We start from the raw sequence: 26,647 nt of genomic DNA on the forward strand, positions 1-26,647 counted from the left end.
TTGCAACTTTCTGCCCGCTTCGCCGACGCAAGTTGCAACTTTCTGCCGCTAGAGGGCTCCGAATTGCCGAGTGTATCACGACAGTGTGTAACGTAACTATACCGATGCGTGAGAAACAGCATGCTGTAATCGAGTTTCTAATCGAAGAGTTCGTCCACACATGGATCACCTTCATCTTTAGCATGACAATGACAGTATGAGAACTAAGACTTCTGCAACAGTCCAACGCCTTGGGTTCACTGTCATCGACCATGCTCTATTTTTATGTGTTTGCAAAGCTCAAAGAACATCTTCGAAGACTTCACTTTGAGGGTGATAGAGCGGTGCAAGCAAGGTGAAGTTGTACCTGCAAATATTAACAGCATAAAAATATTTTGCTGAATATGCTTTAGAATAGAAAACAGCCAGCCTAGCAGAGCGAACTGAAGGAGAGCATCGTAGATACGGTTTCCATATTAAAAACAAGTGCCGACAGGCTATAAAACCTGTCTGACTGCAGTGATCAGCAATCAGTTCCGGCGTAACGTACTCTAATACTTCTTCCACGAGTAGTCACAAATTCTCAAACTACTGATACTTTATCTCAGTGTAACACCAATTTAAAAGGTTTGCAAGAAAAAGTACGAGTAATTTCACACTGTGTATATTATTGCAACATACTCATTTTTCTATACGAATGGACGGAGTGTAGTCACCACAAATAGTGGGATATTCATGGGCGTTCAACAATGAGAGCAGTCATATCAATTCAGGCATTCACATTTATCGCCTACCAGCACTTACTTTTAATGTACACATCGTATATGAGCGCATCTTCCTTAAGTTTTTGAGCTATGCTAACTGTTCCCTCCATCTAAATTCTGCTATACCGTGTTCGGCTATATAATTTTATTCATTATGTAAGTATAATATGCTACGATTCTCCGAGAGTTTACCATACAAATTAACCCAATTATTCTAGAATCATGGAACAATCAATTTTTCGCAAAACACTTCAGTTACGATATGATCTACATACTAAAATATTACCGGAAGAAAAACCAGACGATAATTATAGTTGGCGGCTCAAAGCAGATTATGGCAGAACAAAATAACGCTGATATTTACATACAGCTATTACACACACTGAGGAAGTGGCTGTATGAACACGATCACACGTGTGAGTGTCACTCAGTGCCACTTCTGTGTTACAGCTACAGGAAGAGCTAGGGATTCTGTGCTTTCGCAGTTCCTTTTCTACAGAGACGGTTTGTCACCTACTGCTAAGCCTTATCAAAGAAGCTTAAGGATTATTTCACCGTAAGGCTGGCGTGATTTCCGCGTACCGACAGGATGCAACGGCAGGGCTGTGTCCCCACGTCACGGTACTGACCGTCCGGTGTATGCTCAGCAGAGGTGTAAGGCAGTTGCACAGACAGCTGCATAGTAGCGAAACACTACTTCGTCCAGACACGTGACTCAGAAACCTCCTCTCATTATCATTCCACACTACCATATACGATGAAGCAAAATTCGCGCACTCGGATTTCGCAGCGACATTTTTCGCATACTTGCAACACAAAAATGTCACTCACAAAATTTCGCCCTGCGCATATTTCGGGCAGTAAATGGACGTTAAAGATGGGCAATCTGGCAACACTGTACTCACGTGTACGGCAACTACCTGTGTCAGGATATAACAGCAGTGCTCTGCAGTTGGTGCAGTAGATAGTGTTTTGGGTAAGGATGCTGGAGGCCGACAGTTCGATTCTGGGTAGAGGCTTATTTGTTTTTATTTACTAAAAGTAGTGTGCGTAGTCCTCTTAATCGTCATACAACGTTTACAGTCGGTCTTCTGCAAAACATTTGCAGTTACGTACTACGAACACAGAAATGGAAATGTTTTCATAGAAACTTTTTGCAGTCTTGCACGCGAATTGTTTCACACCACTGCATCTACTAGATTCCAAACGTTTTTGGGTGTATCCTCCATCGATGGTCCCATCGATTTATTATTCTTGCCAAGTTCAGGTCCGTTACATTTTGTTAGGGCTCTACATCACCAGTAGGGCTAGCAACATTCTTTGCAAATAATTTCGATTGGACAATTGGCGGAGGGTACATAGAAAACAGATTTGGAATCTAGTAGATGCAGTGGCGGAACAATCGTGTCCATGACCTGCAAAAGGCTTCTTTAAATCTGACCAATAAAAAGATTGTATTTTCATTTCTGTGTTCATAGTATGCAATTGCAAACGTTTTGTATAAGATCGACTGCAGTCACTATTTTATGATTAAGATGCCAAATACTGTACAAGCAGACTACTTTTAGCAAATAAAAGCAAATAAGCCTCGATCCAGAATCGAACCATCGACCCTCGACCTCTTGCATGCTAACACAGAACGCTATTCTCTGCACCAAGTGCACAGCACAACTGTTTTTGCTGACAGATGTAGTTACTGTACTTGTGATTACAGTGTTGCCAGACTGCCGATCTTTAACGGCCTTTTACTGCCCGAAATATGCACAGGACGAAATTTTGTGACAGACGTTTTTGTATGTGAGGAATCGCGTTGCGAAGTCCAAGTGCGCGAATGTTTCTTCAACCTGTATGTCGCTTGTGTGGAAAAATGTTCTCGAACTAGCTAGCACTGGTCTCACTTAGTAAACAGTAAATTAACTGAACACTATACAGCGTACTGTCACTACGCCGTAAGATCATCTAACGAACCAAATTACGTTTCATAGCACAGCATTGTATTTCGCGACTTAAAAAGTCTACTTTTTAATGTCATAATATTTAAATACCTCATTTGCGGAATAATATTTTCTGGGGTCGGGTTCTTTGGATGCGAATGATAAAATGAGGTGAAATAAATGGACACAGAAAAGTAATATATTACATTTACTTTATTCCAGTGTCTACGTCTAAGCCGCTGCGGTCATGGACTGTGCGTCTGATCCCTTAGGATAATTTAAGTAGTGTGTAAGTTTAGGGACTGATGACCTTAGCAGTTAAGTCCCATAAGATTTCACACACATTTTTTTGCCTACGTCTAATGCGATGTGCCCATTCTGCAACGACGCGTTCTTACTGCAATAACACGAAAACCAAATCGGAAAGTGGTCTGTCATCGTCTCAAAAAGGAACAGAAAAATAAACCAGATCCACATCTACATACTATTCAGCACTTTTAAAACGGGAAAATATGTCTCGATAGGCGACGCATATACATTGATTGTAAAATAAAATTACGGCAACTAGTACTGTTTAGGACATAATTGTTTTAGGACATAATTGGAAAAAAAAATAAAAAAACAAAAAAAAAAAAAAAAAAGAAGAAAGATTCAAATGGCTCTGAGCACTATGGAACTTAACTGCTGTAGTCATCAGTCCCCTAGAACTTGGAACTACTTAAACCAAACTAACCTAAGGACATCACACACATCCATGCCCGAGGCAGGATTCGAACCTGCGACCGTAGCAGTCGCGCGGTTCCAGACTGAAGCGCCTAGAACCGCTCGGCCACACCGGCCGGCACATAATTGCACATTTGTAGATAGTGACAATTACTTTATATCCATTTTATTTTCCGTAAGAAGCTGAATAGTAATTAAGTGCTACTGACCGCAAATAATGCGGCTGAGGTGCTGAGATCGTTAGGTCATTCGACAACAGACGCGCTGGGTCCACAGATATCTGGTTTGAATCGTAAAGAGAGAAGAAATTCATCGGACTTTGGGTGGAAAATGATGGAAAGGTATTCTGTGAAATTCGTGATCACGAGACAATAACAATGTCCTGAGACAAATCACACACTTCTTCGCAAGCTCATGATAATATTAAACGTGATTCGTACTTCGTGTTTTCTGCCTGGCAATTCCTTCCTTCTATCTGGTGGAGTAGTCAATAAGTCATAACCATTTTTATTCGTCACTTTCAGTTCTGTAATTACAACAATATATAAAAAAACAAACAAATACGAATAAAAATTTAACGTGAAAAAACATGACAGACGGGAAACACATTATTTCAAAATTCCAAACTAACAGTTCCAGTTAATCGGCTGGCTCCTTGCTTGTTCACCCTAGTGTATGCCCGCCGATTAACTCATATTTAAGTATCTCAAAGTCATATCTTTTTATTTTATTTATAACATTATGTTCTCTAGCTATTCAATGAATATTCCTCGCAAGTTCTATGCTTAGCACCTTCACTTAGTAATTCGTCAGCCGTAGGAATTTGCCTCTGGTTGCGTTTTTTGATACTGTAACAACTAATTCTGATATATCACTAGCAGTGATATTACTTGGGCGATAGATATGCACACTCTTGTCAACTTCATAGGTCAAATCGTGACTTTTAATTCGAATGTGGATAGTTTTTCCCTAAGAACTACGGTGATTTTCATCAGTATGAGTTATACAAATTTTTATGTAAAATGAAGACTAGACAAGCATTTTCGTTTGTGCGCCGGATTTTTTATAATGTCTGTTTTTGGTTTTTGGTGATGTTTGAAATACTCTATTGTAACTCTTCTATTTCAAAATAATTCCGATGCTAACCAGTATGTGTACATATTCTGCTTTGTTACGTCTCGTGTGCAGGTAGTCTTATTAACGCTAGTTGTTGCATTTTGTAGGTTTGAAGGAGTTTTATTATTACGCTTCATTTTCTATAATGTCAACTAGTGTTATAGCTTGAAATATACTACGCGTATACCCGTCGTTGGTAACTTGCAGGGGCATGAAGTTTGCCTTAATGAGATGCCGAAATTAGTCGTGTAATTGAAAACATATGGCTGTTTCATGATTTTTTTGGCAAAAATTCTCAGTGTAAGCCAGCATCCTACACGACTGGCCACTAATATTGCTAGACCACGAAGAAGACGTGCTGCAGACGCGAAATTTAACCGACAGGGAGAAGATGCTGTGATATGCAAATGATTAACTTTACAGAGGATTCACACAAGGTTGGAACCTGTGGCGACACCTACAACGTGCTGACATGAGGAAAATTTCCAACCGATTTCTCATACACAAACAGCAGTTGACCGGCGTTGCCTAGTGAAATGTTATTGTGATGCCTCGTGTGAGGAGGAGAAAAGCGTACCATCACGTTTCCGACTTTGATAAAGGACGGATTGTGGCCTATCGCGATTGTGGTTTATCGTATCGCGACAATGCTGCTCCCGTTGGTCGAGATCCAATGACTGTTAGCAGAATATGGAATCGGTGGGTTCAGGACGGTAATACGGAACGCCGTGCCGGATCCCAACGGCCTCGTATCACTAGCAGTAGAGATGACAGGCATCTTACCCGCATGGCTGTAACGGATCGTGCAGCCACGTCTCGATCCCTGAGTCAACAGATGGGGACGTTTGAAAGACAACAACCATCTGCACGAACAGTTCGACGACGTTTGCAGCAGCATGGACTATCAGCTCGGAGACCATGGCTGCGGTTACCCTTGACGCTGCATCACAGACAGGAGCGCCTGCGATGGTGTACTCAACGACAAACCTGGGTGCACGAATGGCAAAAAGCGTTTTTTCGGATGAATCCACGTTCTGTTTGGCGACATCGCGGTGAACGCACATTGGAAGCGTGTATTCGTCATCGCCATACTGGCGTATCACACGGCGTGATGGTATGAGGTGCCATTGGTTACACGTCTCGGTCACCTCTTGTTCGCATTGACGGCAGTTTGAACAGTGGACGTTACGTTTCATATGTGTTACGACCCGTGGCTCTATCCGTCATTCGATACCTGCGACACACTACATTTCAGCAGGATAATGCACGACCGCATGTTGGAGTTCCTGTACGGACCTTTCAGGATAAAGAAAATGTTCTACTGCTGCCCTAGCCAGCACATCCTCCAGATCTCTCACCAATTGAAAACGTCCTGTCAATGGTGGCCAAGCAACTGGTTCGTCACCATACGCCAGTCACTACTCTTGATGAACTGTGGTATCGTGTTGAAGGTGCATGGGCAGCTGTACCTGTACACGCCATCCAAGCTCTGTTTGACTCAATGCCCAGGCGTATAAAGACTGAAAGCTGCTAACTTTTTATATTAGCGGTTAAACTCCGTTAACATTTCTAAAATTTATATAGTTTAAATAAAACATTACAATTTCACTGTAAAAATAATATATGTATATTTATACAGCCAGAGGTGGTTGTTCTGGGGACTGATTTCTCAAGATCTATGCACCCAGATCTCGTGAAAATGTAATCACATGTCATAGTACAGAGTGGCGCAGGGAAACGGGAAATTTCGAAATAACGTTATTTCCGTGAATAAATTCATAAAACTAGTAATTTATTAACGAAAGTGAATGTATTCAGTATGCCATTATTCAGTATGTCTTTACAATCAAAATGTCCAAAAGTGTCTCTTTACTTTTTAATGATGACATCGGAAAGATGTACTCCCATCCGGCGTTCACACTCTAACAGCCTTTTATGAAAACTCTGGAATGCGCGGTGTAGCCAGTCTTCGGGAATGGCAGTGATTTCGTTTTCAATGTTCTCCTTCAGATCATGGATTGTTGCAGGATGTGTACGGTACACCTTGCCTTTAAGATATCCCCACAGGAAGAAGTCGCACACACTAAGATCAGGGGATCTCGCAGGCCATGCAATGTCACCGTTACGTGAAATAATGCGTCTTCCAAACAATTGACGAACTGCTGCCATCGATTGTCGAGCATTGTGTGACGTGGCTCCGTCCTGCTGAAACCACATGTTTTCGACGTTAAGATTAAGCTCGTACAGTCTCGGTGTAAAGAATGTTTGAAGCATTTCAACATATCGAGCGGATGTTACTGTCACTGCACTACCATCCTCACGTTCAAAAAAATAAGGGCCGATAACACCATGACATGATGCAGCACACCATATCGTGACTTTGGCACTATGTAGTGGTCGCTGGTGAAACTCACAAGGATTGTCCTGTGCCCAATAACGAAAATTCTGTTTGTTCACGAATCCGTTCAGGTGGAAATGGGCTTCGTCTGATATCCATAAGTTACCAAGGAAATTCGCGTCCTCGTTGATTTTAGCCAATATGTGGCTACTAAACTCCATACGTGACGCTGGGTCTCGTTCATGTAAGTGTTGCACAATCTGCAACTTATAGGGATGGAAGTCTAATTCGTGCAGTATTCTTTGTAAGCTTAATCCCTAGCGAAGATGCATGCTGTCGAACGGAGCGGCGAGGACTTCTCTCGATTGCAGCTCTAGCAGCTGCAATGTTCTCTGGGATACGTACCGTTGAAATGCCACCTGGAGGTTTCTTTTTCAAGGCAGACCGTGTTTCTTTAAATTTACGCACCCACGTTGTAATCGCATGCGCAGATGGGACACGTCCATGACGTCCAAGCTGGTAATGCTGTCGAAATGTTCTCTGCGCTGCAATCGCACTATCACCATTTTTGTAAAACGCTCTCACAGCTACTGCACATTCCGCACCAGTCCATTTCTCCATGATTACTAAATGACAATGCGTTCACATCAACTGTGAAAAGTTTGGAACATCTGCCGGCGCTACAGTGCCGCCAACTGTAACGTTCAAAATTTCCCGTTCCCCTGCGCCACCCTGTACAATATATTTGAACAATGAATACCCGTTTATCGTCTGCATTTCTTCTTGGTGTAGCAATTTTAATGGCCAGTAGTGTACTTTCATAACACGATGCTGATTCTGATGATGAATCAAATGAGGCGAAACAGACAAACTATTGAAGTCCACCGAACGCGATCAAATCAGTTGTGAATAAACATTAAATTTCAGCAGTGACGTTGCGGAAACGTGTACAATGACATCCCTGTCTGGTTTCAGGGGCAGGCGTATCCGCAACCACTGCCCGCCTACCATGCGGACGATATGGGCATCGGAGGCGAGGACGGATACAGAGCGGCGCAGAGCCCTGTGGGGTTCCCGCCGAACTTCTTCCTGCCTTCGGCGTTTGGCCCAGGCTTGTTCCAGCCGCAGCGGCAGACAGACCCCTTCGGGCTGCCGCCTGGGCAACCACTTCCGCCTCCAGGGCCGCCACCACCACCATCAGCGCCAGCGCAGCCTCAAGCACCGCCCCCTCCGCAGTCACCGCCACCGCCGCCTCCACAGCCAGACGGTCCTCCGCCACTGCCACCACTACCGCAGCCCCAGCCTCAGTTCCCACCCGGAGCTCAGTTTCCACCATTTCCTCAGTGGCCACCGGGAGGGCAGTTCCCGCCGGGAGGCCAGTTCCCACCCAGCCTACCGTTCCCACCGGGAGGCCAGTTCCCACCCAGCCTACCGTTCCCACCTGGAGGCCAGTTCCCACCCAGCCTACCGTTCCCACCGGGAGCCCAGTTCCCACCAGTGATGCCGCAGTTGCCTCCCGGCTGGCCTGCGACGGGGTCTGGGAACCCTCTGTCGGCGGTGCCGATACTGTCGCCGGTCCCGACTGGGTTCGTGCCTCTCGGGTCGGGCCCCGTCCTGCCCATGTCCCTGCCCCCGCAACAGCTGTCGGCGCCGCAGCTCCAACAACAGGCTCCTCAGCCGGCGCCGGGAGCGCGCTCTGTAGGCCCTGACCACGCGGAGCACTCCAGGTCGTCGCACCTCCTGGAGCCGGCGAATCTCTTCAAGACTGCGCGCCACTGGCACCGCCCTCTCACCACGCTCGTGCTGCCGCCGCCCACCACCTACGTCCTCCCTGCGTCGCCGCCGCCGCCACAGCCTCAGCCGCAGCCGCTGCCACTACCGCAGCCACTGCCACTGCCGCACCGAGGCTGGTGGCAATTCTGGCCATGGTAAGCCCACGCTTAGCTATCCATACTACCCAGGTACTAAGTCTTTTTTCAGCTAATTTTGATCTAGTTCTCCCCTGCTAGCTACTGCAGAGTCTTTTTCGTCTTCTTTAGTGTATCTCTCTTATGAGAGGTTTCAAATGGAGGCTCTCCATTGTGTCCTGTTCTGAGCATCTCCATTCATCAGTTTGTAGCAGGTGATCAAAAAGTCAGTATAAATTTGAAAACTTATTAAACCACGGAATAATGTAGATAGAGAGGTAAAAATTGACACACAGGCTTGGAATGACATGGGGTTTTATTAGAACCACCCATATTGCTAGATGCATGAAAGATCTCTTGCGCGCATCGTTTGGTGATGATGGCGTGCTCAGCCGCCACTTTCGTCATGCTTGGCCTCCCAGGTCCCCAGACCTCAGTCCATGCGATTATTGGCTTTGTGGTTACCTGAAGTCGCAAGTGTATCGTGATCGACCGACATCTCTAGGGATTCGGAAAGACATCATCCGATGCCAATGCCTCGCCGTAAATCTGCACATGCTTTACAGTGCTGTTCACAACATTATTCCTCGACTACAGCTATTGTTGAGGAATGATGGTGGACATATTGAGCATTTCCTGTAAAGAACATCATCTTTGCTTTGTCTTACTTTGTTATGCTAATTATTGCTATTCTGATCAGATGAAGCGCCATATGTCGGACATTTTTTTAACTTTTGTATTTTTTTGGTTCTAATAAACTCCATGTCATTCCAAGCACGTGTGCTAATTTGTACCTCTCTATCTACATTATTGCGTGATTTATTCAGTTTTCAAATTTATACTAACTTTTCGATCACCCGGTATGTTCGTCTCTTGCAATGTCAGTCATTATTTCAGGTCTCTTCCTATTTCATACTTACACTCCTTCCACTTTTCCCTCTATGACTCTTTGCTTTAGACAGTTCCGACGCAGTTATGTGCCAGCCAAAATTTCTTCCTCTGTCTGGTCACTGCCAACAATCTTCTTCCTTATTAAAATGAAATTCCTCCAGCTGTACTTAATATTTTTTATTTACTTCGCTACTAGTTTGGGAGTTGCGTCAACGCCATCTTCAGGCCCGTACACTTTGATGAAATCAGTTGTGTGTGGCTCACTCTAGATTGAGCCATACACAAAGTGTACAGGCCTGAAGATGGCGTTGACGCAACGCCGAAACTAGTAGCGAAGTAATTAAAAAATCTTAAGTACAGCTGGAGGAATTTCATTTTAATAAAAATTGTACCAGCTGTGGCCCACCTTGATCCAGTTTAAATATGGATGTACGAAGAATCTGCCTTCTTTCTCTATTACCTTCATTCGTAAATAAAAAATCTTAAGTACAGCTGGAGGAATTTCATTTTAATAAAAAATAATACCAACTGTGGCCTACCTTGATCCAGTTTAAATATGGATGTACCAAGAATCTGCCTTCTTTCTCTATTTTCTTCGTTACTTCTTCATTCTTAGGTCCATCAGTCCACTACACCTTAAGCATTTTTTCCCATTACCAAATTTCAGAACTTTATAAATATCTTTCTTCTTTCTTTTTAACTGTTCATGTTTCACTGCTGTATAGCACAACACTCCAGATGTAACGTTTAGTAAATCTTTTCCTTTCCTCTATCGGAATTCTTCTACATGATAGTAACTGCTTCAATTTTTCAAATGTTCTCTTTCCCATAGATATTCCCCTTATTTCTTCTGTAAAGCTTCTACTCCGCATCAATAAACTTCCCTGGTACAGAAATGATTACCTACTTTGCGTCTAGGAATATGTTAACTGCAGTTTCCTTCTTGCTTATTCTCATCAGTTTTGTCTTTCTTTTATTTATCTTCATTTCATACTCTTTGCAATGCTCTTCAACATCTTCTGTAGCTCCTCTTCTGACTACTGCAGCACAGCTTGATCATTCGCGTATTTTACAGTCTTTATCCTTTCTCCTCCAATTACAGTGCTTCTTGAATGGTTATGGGCTTACGTATCAGCTCTTCTCCGTATATGCTGAACAGATTCTCTGACAGTGAGCACCCTTGCCTTACACCTTTTCCAATGATCATATCTTCCGTATCCTCATTCCCTATTTTAACTGTCACTTTTTTCTTTGTACACATCTCCTTTATTAACCCTCTATCTTTCCAGTCTATATCTATACCTTTTAAAATGCTCAGCGATATATTCCGTTAACTCTATCGAAAGCCTCCTCCCAATCGATAAAATAAATATACACCTCTTTGTTCATTTCCACCATTCTTTCTCCAATCATCCTAAGACAATCTACAATCTAATAGCATCTCTTGTTCCTCTATTCTACGTACCAATTTTAAAAATCTTGAGGACTGACGTAATCCAAGAATGTTTTCAAAAATTCTCAGCCACAGAATGAAGTAATGTTACATTTTATGTAAAAATTCGCTTACATGTCGACCTAATTTTCTTACAGGTGTAAGAAAACTCCTCTCGCTATATTTTGAATGTTTATCTAGTGGTCGTAAATTTAGTCATAGGAATCAAAAATTATTTGCACAACCTAGACAGACTGCCTGAGGGAAACACATGACTTTCTTGTAAATTTTTTAAACCATATATTTAAGCCTCAGGCCACAAGCGGTACCATTATCTGCTCCATATCATTACCAAGTCATCACCAGATTATTCGATTGCGTTAATAGTAACAATTTACTACGTAATGTATTGAATTCATCTAACAGTGACGTGGTAATAAGAGGAAAATGTTAATGATACCACCTTTGGGACCTATGGCTGAAATATACAATGTGTCTCAGGACGAATGGCCAATAGTCATGGACATAACAGGAACGACCATTCGAAGCAAAAATGTCTAGTAAACATGGGCTCTAAAACGCATTCCTTAAGAGCTGGCCGGACGGGGTGGCCGAGTGTTTCTAGGCGCTACAGCTGGAACCGCGCGACAGCTACGATCGCAGGTTCGAATCCTGCCTCGGGCATGGATGTGTGTGATGTCCTTAGGTTAGGTAGGTTTAAGCAGTTCTAAGTTATAGGGGACTGATGACGTCAGAAGTCAAGTCCCATAGTGCTCAGGGCCATTTGAACCTTAAGAGCTATGAGCACTTCTTCATGAAATAAATCTCTTCCACTGCAAGCTCTTTGTTTCTATACTTCGGGAAATGGTAGTATGGATCAAAAAAAGAAAACAATTCCAGCAATCTTCGGCTCTAAAATGCAGACCTTAAATGCTTTGAGAACTTGTTCATCTTCGCTAGTGTGAAATAAATCTGTTCTACTGAACAAGTGCTCAGAGCTCTTAAGATGTACATTTTAGAGCCCATATCTACTACACTTTTTTTGCTTCGAATCATCGTTCCCGTCATATCCCTAAATACTGGTGACCCCTTCCGGGACAATCTGTATAATTAAAGAAAGGAAATTCCTTAGTTGGAGGTGAAAAGGTACGAACAGGCGAAGAAAAGAAGCCTGTGAGATCACCAATCCCCACGTCCTTTCTTCGATCGTTTGATATGCTTGCAGCACTATTCATTATAATTTAATAAATAATAAAATGTACTGATTTGCACTTAATAATTAATAGGAAGTACTTTAAATTATAGTAACTATTTCCTAGATGAAAACATCGACCTATCAATATATTTCACTTTGCACTCTTTGTCATTGTCGCCTTTACAACACCATTCTTCTCTGAAATATACCGCATCAAAATAATTGAAGCTTAAATCGATCACCGTTTAGGATAATTAACGTTTCTTATCATGTGTGCGCGAATGCTTATATTTAACAATTGTGACACAGGAATACGACATAACTTCCTGCATAATTTCACATTGCGTTACCTTCCTTTGAATTCTTTACTATCCTTCTTTTCAACGCACTTTCACTTCTCAAGTTTCGTTGACATTAATCTCGCTCTTAATAAGCACAATACTCCACACAACTTCGTTTCATCGCTCTTCGCGCCACGGTACCAAAGCCAACTCTCGGTTCCTACACTGCGACTCCTTGAAAACGCACGCTCACTCAGCTCAACAATTCGCATTGTCGACACGACAGTATCTAATGAATGTCAGTCTCCCAAAGAACTCTGCATCAGAGTCGATATGGTACCCTTACGTAATCAAGGTATACTTGTCCAGCATTTTCAAATGGTTCAAATGGCTCTAAGCACTATGGGACTTAATATCTGAGGTCATCTGTCCCCTAGACTTGGAACTATTTAAACCTAAATAATCTAAGGACATCACACACATTCATGCCCGAGGCAGGATTCTAACCTGCGACCGTACAGCAGCGTGGCTCCGGACTGAAGCGCTTACAACCGCTCGGCCACAGCGCCCGGACCAGCATTTTCGCACCTAGAAGATTCCAAACTTTAGTTGGTACTGTGAAACGCCTGATAAATATCGGTAAACAGCTGCAGTAATCTCTCCATTGGACTCAGAACGTTTTCTAGTCACAAACTGCTTTACCTGTGGGACCAAGTGGGAATTAGAGAGAGCCAGCCTCGTGAATAACTTGGCGTTCCAACAATTTCCGCTTGAAACCCTTCAGCTTTCGCATAGTCAAAGCGCCTTCGTGGCAGAAATATTATACTGACTAAGGGTGATTCAATTTCTCAGATAATGTAGGCGTCATCCCATATCTTCCCTTAAGCGGCTTTTTGACGTTGGCAAAATGAACAATTCAAGACAGGTGTTGTCGAAGCCACCATGAAATCGTTAATGAGTACCACAGTGAGAATTATACAACATTTAAAGAAAATTTTAATGCTTGTACAAATTACTTTTCAATGAGATCATCAGTATTAACAACATTTAAACAGTGAAAACATCAATAATATTCAGTCATAATTCAAGGAGTTGAAACAAACACAGTCTTTCATTAATCAGATGTTGACAGTGCACCAACATGACCTTTGCCCAGATGTCGCTCGGTCCCTTCATTCAGTTTAGGTTAGGTTCTGTAAAACACACATGGGGCACAATTTAAAACAATAAAGATCCAAGGTGCCAACAACCAGCATGAATCACAGGAAAAATATATCATAATGCTTTTTCCACCTTTAAATGTGACATAGTAATCTTAAGAATAATCTTGGTAATTTAACACATGTGTATTTAGAAGAAAACAGGCACTTTAAAAGATAAACCTGTCGTAATAATTTTATCATATTGGTCTTTAAAATGAAGCACACAATGTAACAAAAATTCATTTTGTGGTAAACATTGGTTTGGTGCATGAGTTCGTATCCCTTCTTTCATTAAGTTTAATAAACACAAGAGATAAGCGTAACAGAGACATTAGTCATCGATAAGATATTCTCCTTCGCTACTTTACAACAGTCTGCCATTTCTGGGGTAACTTACCGATTCCGCGACTGTAGAAATCACTCGTCGAGCCATGTTCGGATCACATTTTCGTCCGGAAAGGAAGTCCGTTGAAGGTTGTTTGACAGAGAGCGGGAAAGGTGAAAATCTGAGTGCACTAGATAAAGTGAATAAGGCGCATGCGGAATGACAACCCAATGCAACTCTTGTATAGTGTTTTTTGTCAGTCTAGCAGGATGCGAGTGGGCGTTATCGTGGAGTACCGTCACTTCAGGCAGTCTTCTTGGTCGTTGTTCTTCGACTGCGTCTGCAAGACGTCTCAGTTGTTGACAGGTAATGTCAGCAGTGATGAGGACACCTCGGGGAAGCAATCTATAGTATACCAGGCCGTCGCTTTTCCACCAGATGCATAATGTTATCTCTTGTGGATGCGCCCACGTCTTTGTACAGGCAGTTGCTACTTCGTTTGGGCTCGACCATTCCTTTGTTTTTCTTATATTAGCGTAAAGACACCATTTCTCTGTACCAGTAGCGACACAGGATGGGAATGGTCGGTGATGTTCACGAGCCAACTGATGGCGAACAAGCAGAAAGGCACATATGGCCACCCGCTGATCTTTGTGTTTTTCTTTTAACATGCTGTACCCGTACACCCGATTTTTGTACCTTCCCCATTGCATGCAAATGTCGCACGATGGGAATGATCACAGTTCATCACATCTGCTAGTTCTAGAGTTCACTGACGGGGATCCTTGTGGATTAAAGCTTTTAAACGATCTCCATCAAACCCCGAAGTCTTCCAGAACGTAGACGGTCACTAATGTCAAAATGATCCTCCTTAAAACGAGAAAGTCATTTTTTTGCCGTGCGCTTTCCAATGGCATTATCCGCATAAACGCCGAAAATGTTTCTGGCTGCCTCCGCTGCTGTCATCCCACTATTGAACTCAAACACAAGAATTTGTCGGAAATGTTCCGATTTCTCTACTTGGCTCTCCATTTTCTAGCGTCCGTAGCCTCACTCACAATCTCCAAATGACAAATGACCATAGTTAAACTCAAATAGCAACAGTGAATTACATTTGAAAAATGACACTCGAAAGATAAACCCATAGAAACTGGAATACCACCATGCACAACAAAAACGCTACGAAGTTATGCACCGACCTAATAAGACAGAATTAAGACTTCTATCAAAACAACCAACACAAAATCTAAATTCTGTTTGCTTTTTTCAAGTAGTCTTAAATAATTCATGAATGAACTGGTAACTCGGAACGCTGTTGTACATTGGGGACTAAAGCCAATATGAGGATCGCTAATCAAGCTGGAGACCACTACACGCGAGAAGACAAATTAAACCCCTGTAACAAAGCCTCGATCAAAGAACAAGGGTTTTCGTGAATCAGAATCAGCACTTAAATCATACGTAACCAGAAGGTGCTCACTGCTTATATTGTGACGGGTTGTCACAAATTAATTCGGTTATAAACAGATGATAAATGACATGACTACTGCGCCCTTAAAATGTAAGAATTTAAATATTAGAACTCGAGGCACTGTTCAATATAAACTCTTTCTTGCAGCACTGAGATTAGATTAGATTACATGAATTATCCATTCCATAGACCCACAAAAGCGGGGATCCTCCTGGGTGTGCAAAATGTCACATAAACACATTACAAAAATGTAATTAGAAAAACTTGAGTTTCATTAATTTTAATGATCCTCAGTCAATAAACAGTAAAATTATGTACATGAATTAAATTTAAACTTCTAATATTTACAGGTTTAATACCTATATCTGCTTTCATTAAATCCATCATTCATACATTTGCTAATTTCTTGGCTATTACAACCAAGTATTGTCAAAAATTATAGTAAATTATTCAATTCAGTGATCCTCAGTTAAGATCAGTCAGATTATGTACAAGACTTAAAATTAAACTTCCACTATTTACAGACATAAGACTTACATCTGCTTTCCATACATCCATCATTCACACAGTGGGTAGTTACTTCGCTGTTACAACCAAGTATTGTCAAAAATTAAAGTATAATAAATTTTCATTAAAATGGACTACTCCACTTGTTGATAAACTCTTGGATGGAATAGAAGGAGTTGGCCACCAAAAATTCTTTTAAATTATATTTAAACTGTGTCTTGTCTGAAACTAATCTCTTAATGGTTGCTGCTAACTTATTGAAAATATGCGTTGCTGAATACTGGACTCCTTTCTGGACAAGAGTAAGTGATTTTAAATCTTTATGTATATTGTTCTTATTCCTAGTATTGATACTGTGTACTAAGCAGTTAGTTGGAAAAACAGATTTATTATTTACAACAAACTTCATTAAGGAATAAATATACTGAGAAGCTGTGGTTAATATGCCCAATTCCTTGAATAGGTTTCGACATGTGTTCTCGGATTTACACTACTCATTACTCAACTACTGTTCAAAGACCAAGTTCAAGGACTTGCAGAGTCTAAATGGTAGTATCTAACTCTGTTGCCGCCAGACACAGCACCCTTCTCGCTACTTGCGATGTACTAGACGTTGACTGGGACGTAGCTTGCCATAGAACTGACCTCGTGTCCTTGTTTCCGCCTATTTCAAGACAGGCGACGATGGTGGCGCGGAGAACTATGGGCGTGTCTTGCTACTTCCATCTCACTGTTGTGGCCAGCGATGCTCCGATAGCAAGGAGCATCTTTGTCGATAGAAGGCGCCAGCGCTGCGCCTATCGACTAAGCACTGTTTTTCTTCCTGCTCCAGTCCTATGATATATAGTAAATACTGGCAGCTCATCATCCGATACCCAAAGCAACAGAAATAAGAAACATGCTAACTCTGAAATTACAAACCTGCGGCAATTAAATCAGAGAGAGGCAGTAATTTTCCAGATTTGAAAAGCACCTCTCCACAGTTAAGGGTCACCTCCCCATTTATAACACGATGAACCGCGCCTCAGTCTCAGTGAGCAAACCTAAACATTGACACAGGAGAGTGGGCGGCTGCATTTAAATCAGCTCAGTTACAAAGGACAGGGAGGTCTAATGAGCGGCTGGTACCGATTCTAACGGATGCACCGCTCACCCATTACTGGTTTAGAGAAACCGTAGAAAACCCATATCTTGATGACCGGACAGGAAAATGACTCTTTCTTCTCCGGAATATGAGGCGAGTGTATTAAACAAAGCACCGCCACTCACTTGGATATTGTAGGCAAACTAATCACTTGCAAGAATCTCTTTTACATCCCACCAACCGCTGGACTTAATCTTCAATATGTGTTTAACACTTTTTTAAAGAAGAGTTGCTTTCTCCTAACCAGTTTTTGTAACTATTCCGATTCTGATGTGCACTCATGCTTCTACGTCTCACCCACAGCAGCAAGCTGGCGCAGAAAACCAGTTGGTTTATTTTTAAAACGGTCCTAACACTTCTGAGAACCATTTCCACTTTTGATTTTGAGCAAATTTTACCAAATGTGGCACACATCTTGCACAAAGATTTTTCACAGATATAGTTTCAAGTAAAGTATACTCCTGGTAGCTCATATACTTATGGCATTAACTGTTTCATAAACGTTTACTGCCAGATGGTTCAACATCATATTGAACACATTTTAGAATTTTTCATCAGTGATTGCAATCTTCGCGTGTCCTTTATCTGGATAATTTTCACGAGAAGTAATGCCAACTTTCAGTTAAACTACCTTTCCCTTAATCGTTTAAAGTGAAGGAGCAACACCATCAACTTTTGATGATTTTTGCTGGCGAGAAACCGGCCAAAAACAGGAACTTTATGAAAACGTAGTATTCTAGTTTATCCACGAAAACGCAGAGACGGCAGTTTTACGAAACTGAATTAACAAAACTGTTTCGCAAATCAAGGTGGCACTTGACTTCCGATATTTACTACCATCGCCGGCGCGGTAGCTCAGCGTGATCGGTCAGAGGGCTGCGTGCTCTCTGTAATAAAAAACTGAGTCAAGGAATCAACGATCAACTTGAACGGATGTCCTTTGACGTCCACCCAGACCAAACGCAACGAACTATATCGAACAAAATGAGAAAAAAAAGATGGTTAGGGCTCGGGCTCCTACGCCAGAGGTTTCTAGTCCGATTCCTCCTCCGGCACATTATTTTTGCCGGCACGGCAACTCAGCGTGTTCGGTCAGAGGGTTAGCTGCCCTCTGTAGTAAAAAAAAAAAAAAAAAAAAAAAAAAAATCTGGGTTAATGGATCAACAACGAACTGAAACGGGTGTCTTCCGACGTCCGCCCCGAGCTGGTACAACGAACGAAAAAACGAACAAAATGAGATTAAAAAAAAAAAAATGGTCAGTGCGACAGAATGCCATGCAAAGGGTCCGGGTTCAATTCCCGCCTGGGTAGGAGATTTTCTCCGCTCATGGACTGGATGTTGTGTTGTCTTCATCGTTACCTCATCTCCATCGTCACGCAAGTCGTTGATGTGGCGTCAACTAAAAAGACTTGCATCAGGCGACCGGTCTACCCGACGATAGGCTCTAGCCACACGACATTTCAACCTCGTAAGACTTCCATTTCTCAAAGTATGAGAAGTTTTAGGATCAGTCTTTCATGTAAATTCACACTCATACAATGGGGTGGTCATACAGTGAGCTCGAAACTTCTGAACCTACACTCAGATTTCATATCACGAAGATGACAATCTTGATTAATTATGTCTATCTATCTTGTCCCTTCGAGGTCATAGACTTCTGAAACGTAAAGAAGTCGGATGGTGCATGGATACGAGGGTTCTGAAGTCGACGCAAGTGGCGTGTATAGTCTGGAAGAATTTGATTTTATCCATAGACTGTTTTGTGGAGAGATCACATTGTCAAAACCATGTTCCATTAGCGACATCATTCTTCAGGATATGTTGACATAAAAAAGCGAATTCAATAAGGTTCGCCGATGTTGTCACCCGTTGCTCCAGGACTGAGAAATACAAGATTCTGCAGATATCAGAATAGTTACATATCGGCTGTAACCAGACAGCTCCTTCTCAAAGCATGTAATGCGCAGTTATCGTCTTCGAGTATAACACACCTGTCTTCCAACGGCTACTGGCAAGAAGTTTTTTATCGTACGTGTTTTCCATGGACTGAACTGGCTGTGATGAACCTTTTTCTCTCGGAAAGTAAAATTTTATGTTGTGACGCCTTTCTTTTCGCAGCTAAACACCAACACCCCTGTCAATCCCTGCTGCGATAATTAAGGAGTGAAAAGAAATCCATAAGAAGAGAAACGTTCTGAAACAACGCGCACTTGTAGAGGTAGCAATCACAAACGTGTTGCATATAGATTCTGCCTCTAGCACACCTAGAAAAATGTGAATGACCACAATGGACCGAGCGAGGTGGCGCAGTAGTTAGCCCACTGGACTCGCTTTCGGGAGGATGACTGTTCAAACCGGCTTCCGACCATCCTAATTTAGGTTTTCCGTGATTTCCCTAAATCGCTTCAGTCAAATGCTGGGATGGTTCCTTTGAAAGGGTATGGCTGACTTCTTTCCCCATCCTTTTCTAATCCGACGGGACCGATGATCTCGCTGTTTGCTCTCCTCCTCAAAATCAACCAACCAACAACGACATTCACAATTGAAGTGTTCCAAAAATGTATGCATTATTCATGAATTATGAAATCGTGTCCCTACCTCACATGTTGTGTTGTATCTAGTGAAAACTAACTACACTGCTCGTATACATATGACGAGAACTTCCGGGCTCTAGAAAATGGAGAGAAAAGTAGAGATGTCGGAACATTTCCGACATATTCTCGTGTTTGAGTTCAATAGAGGGGTGACAGTAGCGGAGGCAGCCAGAAATATTTGGGCCGTTTATGAGGATAATGCCATTGGACAGAGCACGACAAGAAAATGGTTTTCTCATTTTAAGGAGAATCATTTTGACGTTAGTGACTGTCCACGTTCAGGAAGACCTTCGGGGTTTGATGGAGATTGTTTAAACGCATTACCCACAATGATCCACCGTCAGTGTACTCTAGAACTGGCAGATGTGTTGAACTGTGATCATTCCCGTATGATGTATTCGTTCTCTTGAAGCTGTCTGAAGCATGGCGGTCCTCGAACAATGGTCACTGTTACACAGGTTAATGATTATTTTGGTTCACCGTGTATATTGAGAAAAACTGTACTTCCCGTTCACGTGTATTGGTGCGTCAGAAGCTTGTATTACGACGTTTACGTCAAGATAACGAACACCAAAGTGTCTTCGAACAACCAGCTGGTTATATCAATATGATGCTAAGATCGCACATTTTTGAGCACGAGTCAGTTTTCATCCACAATACTGATCAAATGCGTCCAGTGGTGTAAAGACTATTTTTTGCCGAACTAGATACTAAGGCCAACCCATTCGTTGTGTATTTACTCACGACCGACACAAAGTGTTTCAATATAACAAGAACAGAAACATTACTTACAAATTTATAAGAACGAATCTCTTTGTCACCCACTTTAATGCGATCTAGATATTTTTGACCACATTTGCCAAGGAATAATTGCTGTAATACACAAAGTGATATGAAGAAAGAGCAGTAGAGAAGTGTTGGACGAGATATAAACTCAGCACCGTGGAATATCTAGTGTAGTGGTGCCCTTCTGTGGCAACAAACTGCGTGTAACATTGCAAACTAGAGCATAGTATGAGGAAGCAGCATTTATTTTAAGTCGTTTCCCTCTTTTTCCACTATCTCTAAATCCAGAGCAGACTATCCGACTAATGAAACGCATTTCCGCCGCCCATAAACTGGAGCATACAGATAAAGAATGCCGATTACGTGTTCTAACTACACGAACATATCGTCAGATGGCTAATGGATGTCGACCGTATCTGATGGAAACGTTTCATGGAACAATATAAATGTTTCAAGGAAATTCGTTTTCCAGAAACTGGGTGAAGTGAACATAACCCAGAGCGACTGCAACAAAATGTTCATAATGGTTCACTTTCGCTTTTCATGAACTGTGTCTCTGATACGGGTTGAATTTTGTAATTTTATAGTGCAACGTCGATTATTGACCATCTTTCACAGTACAACTGCAATATTCCTTACCTATTGTTTGCATATATTACGGCTTCTTTATTGGTATCTTTGGATTTCATTGAAGACTCGCTAGCGGCTCACGTAAAGGGCAAATAATAGTCGTTGGCGTTACTGGATGTCTACATTTACATCTAAATCGGTTCTCCGCGAGTCACCTGACGGTGGGTGGTGGAGGGTACTTCTGGCAGAACTAACTGATCCCCTCCTCAGTGTTCCACTCGCAACGGAGCACTAGCGGAAGTGGGCAAAGAATAAGGAAGTAACTGGTTGTTCATTGTTCTTAAAATCACCGTAACTTTCCTTTTTAGTAATTTAGAAAAACGACGAGAAACTTATCTCATGTACATGAAGATGGTGTCTGTTCTTCTGTCCCTTCATACAGATAACGCTTACCGGCCCATGATTTTCTTCAGTGGGGATGCACTCACATTGCCCGAACTCTTATGGGAATCGGTAGATTGACTGCCTCGAGTAATGAGAATAGTGGGCAGGGGCACTACAAATGTAGTGTGTGGGCAGAAAGTTGGAAATGTGGGTCTCACGGGGAGCGTGTTAGAGATAAGTCCCTGCATTCGCACTATCCTCCCTGTCCATGATGGCTGAGTCGGATAGAGTGTCTGCCATGTAAGCAGATCACGGGTTCGAGTCCCAGTCAGGGCACACATTTTCAACTGTTCCCGTTGATATTTATCAACGCCTGTAAGCAGCTAATGGTCTGGTTTTCATTGTAATTTCTTTATCTCATGTAGTCCAAACATTGTTCTTTCAAAACACGAGTCGTTTGCTTAAACTACATCACCATTTCGCTTGGTGTCGCTTATGGTGAAAGATTGCCCCTTGACAAATTGACAAATGATTTTTTATAGTACAATATACAGGGTGTTAGAGATATATGTGTATATATTTTTTTAGTAACTGAGGATAGTATACTGAACAACATTACATCAGTATTTACTTCTTCTGAAGACTAATAATTATAGCTATTGCGAGTAGTAAGCGTTTAGGTTGGTTAGTACCTCCAAGTGCACGTGACATAGGCGAGACGTCAGCGCTTATTTTCCTCTTGGCAGCACGTGTGGACACGAGGACGCAAAATAGAAAGTCTATATTGACAGATGTAATGCACTTCACGGCGCAGCTAAATACGCAGAGAAAACATCAGGTAGTACGTTATATGATTTGTCTGTGGGAAGAGCGTTACACGCAGAGAAGAAAACAACTAACCCACCGACGTGGTATTAAGGGAGCAATTAACACAATGTCTGTACGTACACCCCTAACATTCTATATATAGAGCTATGTGACATATGTCTTCTTATAGTTAAATTCTATGCCCCAGCACTTTTAATTCTGAGAGTAATAGTAAATGAAGAAGTAAGCAGTTCGTCGGGTGATTATGTTTATGTCGCTCGGCCGGCCGGAGTGGCCGAGGGGTTCTAGGCGCTACAGTCTGGAACCGCCCAACCGCTACGGTCGCAGGTTCGAATCCTGCCTCGGGCATGGATGTGTGTGACGTCCTTAGGTTAGTTAGGTTTAACTAGTTCTAAGTTCTAGGGGACTGATGACCACAGCAGTTAAGTCCCATAGTGCTCAGAGCCATTTGAACCATTTTCTATGTCACTCAACGAGAAAAAATGTTACGACTCTGTTACTTCTTTGCTACAGTTGATAAGCACAATGTTTTCGGCAGTCAGTTGATAATTTTCTTTAAACAATAACACTTTTGAAACTTTCCGACAGATTTGTAGTTAAGATAATCCAATTTATGTTTCAGGTACCCATGGATATTCGTGCAACATCTACCCTATGGAGCAGTGGAGGCGTGAGCGCTGTAAATACTTTCATTTAGATCAACATATGTACAGTTTTCACAATAAAACATTCATCTCCCTCAAAAACCATAGTTAAGGCATGTGGCTGTTTATTTATGATATGTATTATCGCGTAATGTACAGCACCTCCAATCCTATTATTCCTTACACAGCAATATTTCTGGAGAATTTTAGTTGCGCCTGCATTCTATTAAATTTAAGGCTCTTTTTTTTCTCTCCCAATTGAAATCATTCTGACATTGATAATATATACGCATATTAATCGAAGAACGTCTTCTACATCCTGATTTCGGAATGTTAATGTTTGAAACATTTCGTCCTTAATGATTTAATATGAAATATTCTAGACACTAAGGAGATACTGTGATGTGTGAATTGAAGAGCAAAATTCTCTCTTTCAGCTACACAGCATATCAGATATTCAACCAGCTGTACATGAACGTGAATTTATGATCCAGTTTTATGGAATTACAATGCTAGGATCACAAACTAGCAAACCATTTTACCGAGCGATCCATAACAGCAAGTAATTGTGTGATTCACATAGGGCAACTATGCACACAGGACAAAAATTGCTCACCGCCAGGAGTCATCGCGCCAATAGCCTGTGACACTGCCTGTCTTTGGGTACGCCACATACAGCTGAAGCTACTAATACTGATGATTCGATACCGTAGAGCTATCAGATTGCGGGGATGTTGATTGCTGCGTTTCACCCACTGTTCCAAACAAAGTATTTTCTATAGGATTAAGATCAAGTAATTAAACAAGCACTCGGAGAGCAGTATGGTGCATGAGTGTTAGTGAAACCAGAAACGCACGAGTGCTGCCTTATGAACACGGCTGTCGTCATCTTGGGAGACGTGAGTGTTAGCAGCATATTCATCATAGAAATGTTGAAGAAAGGGCAACACTTGGTCACCGAGAGTCTATATCTACATCATACTCTGCACCCACCTAATGGTGAGTTTCGGAGGACACTATTTGTGCCATTAGCTGTCTCTCTTGTAAAGTCTGCCAATGGAGTTTGTTGAGCATCTCCGTAACGTGGGACATGAAAGGGAAGCAGTGGTTGGGAAGGGAGTGAGACAGGGTTGTAACCTCTCCCCGCTGTTATTCAATCTGTATATTGAGCAAGCAGTGAAGGAAACAAAAGCAAGATTCGGAGTAGGTATTAAAATCCATGGAGAAGAAATAAAAACTTTGAGGTTCGCCGATGACATTGTAATTCTGTCAGAAACAGCAAAGGACTTGGAAGAGCAGTTGAACGCAATGGACAGTGTCATGAAAGGAGGATATAAGAGGAACATCAACAAAAGCAAAACGAGGATAATGGAATGTTGTCGAATTAAGTCGGGTGATGCTGAGGAAATTAGATTAGGAAATGAGACACTTAAAGTAGTAAAAGAGTTTTGCTATTTGGGGAGCAAAATAACTGGTGATGGTCGAAGTAGAGAGGATATAAAATGTAGACTGGCAATGGCAAGGAAAGCGTTTCTGAAGAAGAGAAACTTGTTAACATCGAGTATTGATTTAAGTGTCAGGAGGTCGTTTGTGAAAGTATTTGTATGGAGCGTAGCCATGTATGGAAGTGAAACATGGACGATAACTAGTTCGGACAAGAAGAGAATAGAAGCTTTCGAAATGTGGTGCTACAGAAGAATGCTGAAGATTAGATGGGTAGATCATATAACTAATGAGGAGGTATTGGATTGGGGAGAAGAGAAGTTTGTGGCACAACTTGACTAGAAGAAGGGATCGGTTGGTAGGACATGTTCTGAGGCATCAAGGGATCACCAGTTTAGTATTGGAGGGCAGAGTGGAGGGTAAAAATCGTAGAGGGAGACCAAGAGATGAATACACTAAACAGATTCAGAAGGATGTAGGTTGCAGTAGGTATTGGGAGATGAAGAAGCTTGCACAGGATAGAGTAGCATGGAGAGCTGCATCAAACCAGTCTCAGGACTGAAGACTACAACAACAACAACTCCGTAACGCTCTCGTGCCGACTAAACGAGCCCGTGACGAAACGTGCTGCTCTTCATTGGATCTTCTCTACCTTTTCTATCAGCCCTACCGGGTAGGGATGCCGGACAGATGAACAAAGCTCAAGAATTAGTCGAACAAGAGCCTTATAAGCCACTTTCTTAGTGTGTGAGTTACATTGCCGCGTGGGGCAGCTGTGCGGTCTTAGGCGTTTTGTCACGGTTCGTGTGGCTTTCCCCGTCGGAGGTTCGAGTCCTCCCTCGGGGATGGGTGTGTGTGTTGTCCTTAGTGTAAGTTAGTTTAATTAGTGTTTAAGCCCAGGGACCGATGACCTCAGCAGTTTGATCCCATAGTCCTTACCACATATTTCAAAAAATTTGAGTTACATTTCCTTAAGATTCTTCTTATGTATCAGAGACTGACATTTGCTTTTCCTACTATTTGTTTTATGCGGTCATTCCACTTCAGGGCGCTCCGGATAGTTACTCCTGTTTCCAGCGATTTGTTATCAAAAGTGTAGCTGTACAGTAGTGAATTACTTTTCCTTTGTATGCGCAATATGTTACATTTATTTATGTTCAGGGTCAACTGCCAAACCCTGCACCATTCATCAATTCTCTGGAGGTCATTTCGCAAATCGTTATTCTCTCTGGCGTTGGTACTTTGTTATAGACAACCGCATCACCTACGAACAACCTTAAAGAGCATCCAACGCTTTCTGGTAGATCACGTACATATTATAAACAGTGACGATTCTTTGGGGTACTCCCGAAATTACCTTTACATCTATCGATTTTGTGCCATTAAGACGACGTGTTGAATTCCATTTGCAAGGAAACCTTGAATCCAGTCGCAAATTTGCTACGATACTCGATAAGCCCGTATTTTTTTCACTATACGGCAATGCAGGCCAGAAGTCAAGGAACACAGCAACAACCTGAGCGCCGTTGCCTATGGCGCTAGTGATCTCGTGGAGGAACAGAGCGACCTGTTTCGCAACATCTCTGTTTGCGGAATCCATGTTGATTTTTATAGAGGAGATTTTTGTTTTCCAAGAACGTAATAAGTCACGAGCATAAAACATGATCCACAATTCTACAATATATTGACGCCAACGATATGGTTCTATAATTGTGTACATCTGTTCTTCGGCCCTTCTCAAAAACGAGAATGATATGCGATTTATTCCAGTCACTACTTACCTTTTTGTGCTGAAGATATCTACCATAAATTATTGCTATAAGGGGGACAATGCCGAAAGCTGAAGAAACATCCTGATCACTTGAATGAGGAGGTGCAAGTCATGGTAAGAACACATCCAAAAGTCACACGGCGACCCTCCCCCCCCCCCCCCCTCCCCACCCATCCTAAGTACACCCTCCACACACTGCGGGCTTAACGCTGTGTCGTCCGTGCTTTCCGCGCCTTGCATCATTTGATGAAAGTCAAAATCAGGATTCTTCTGCTCACTCCATACGTTTCCATTCGATTACTTTGCAATGTTTGCGTTTGTAGCTCTATCTGCTGCTGTGAGCAATGGCATTTAGCGACGCATCCGACTCCAAATGTAGGCTGTGTGCAGTCTCCTCCGCAATATTTGCTCGGAAAG

At 42.2% G+C, this 26,647-nt stretch overlaps 1 protein-coding gene across 1 annotated transcript in view; it reads left to right on the forward strand.

Moving 5' to 3' along the window:
* The window catches only part of LOC124550284 (basic proline-rich protein-like), a 41,569-nt gene extending 17,987 nt beyond the window's left edge, over positions 1 to 23,582 (forward strand). Inside the window, exons 2-3 of the mRNA XM_047125304.1 lie at positions 7,830 to 8,678; positions 23,454 to 23,582. Coding sequence (XP_046981260.1) covers positions 7,830 to 8,678; positions 23,454 to 23,582 — 978 coding nt within the window. The remainder of the gene's footprint in view (positions 1 to 7,829; positions 8,679 to 23,453) is intronic.
* Positions 23,583 to 26,647: the final 3,065 nt, after the last annotated feature.

This window comes from Schistocerca americana, chromosome 1 (assembly GCF_021461395.2).
Source record: "Schistocerca americana isolate TAMUIC-IGC-003095 chromosome 1, iqSchAmer2.1, whole genome shotgun sequence".
Classification (NCBI taxonomy): domain Eukaryota; kingdom Metazoa; phylum Arthropoda; class Insecta; order Orthoptera; family Acrididae; genus Schistocerca; species Schistocerca americana.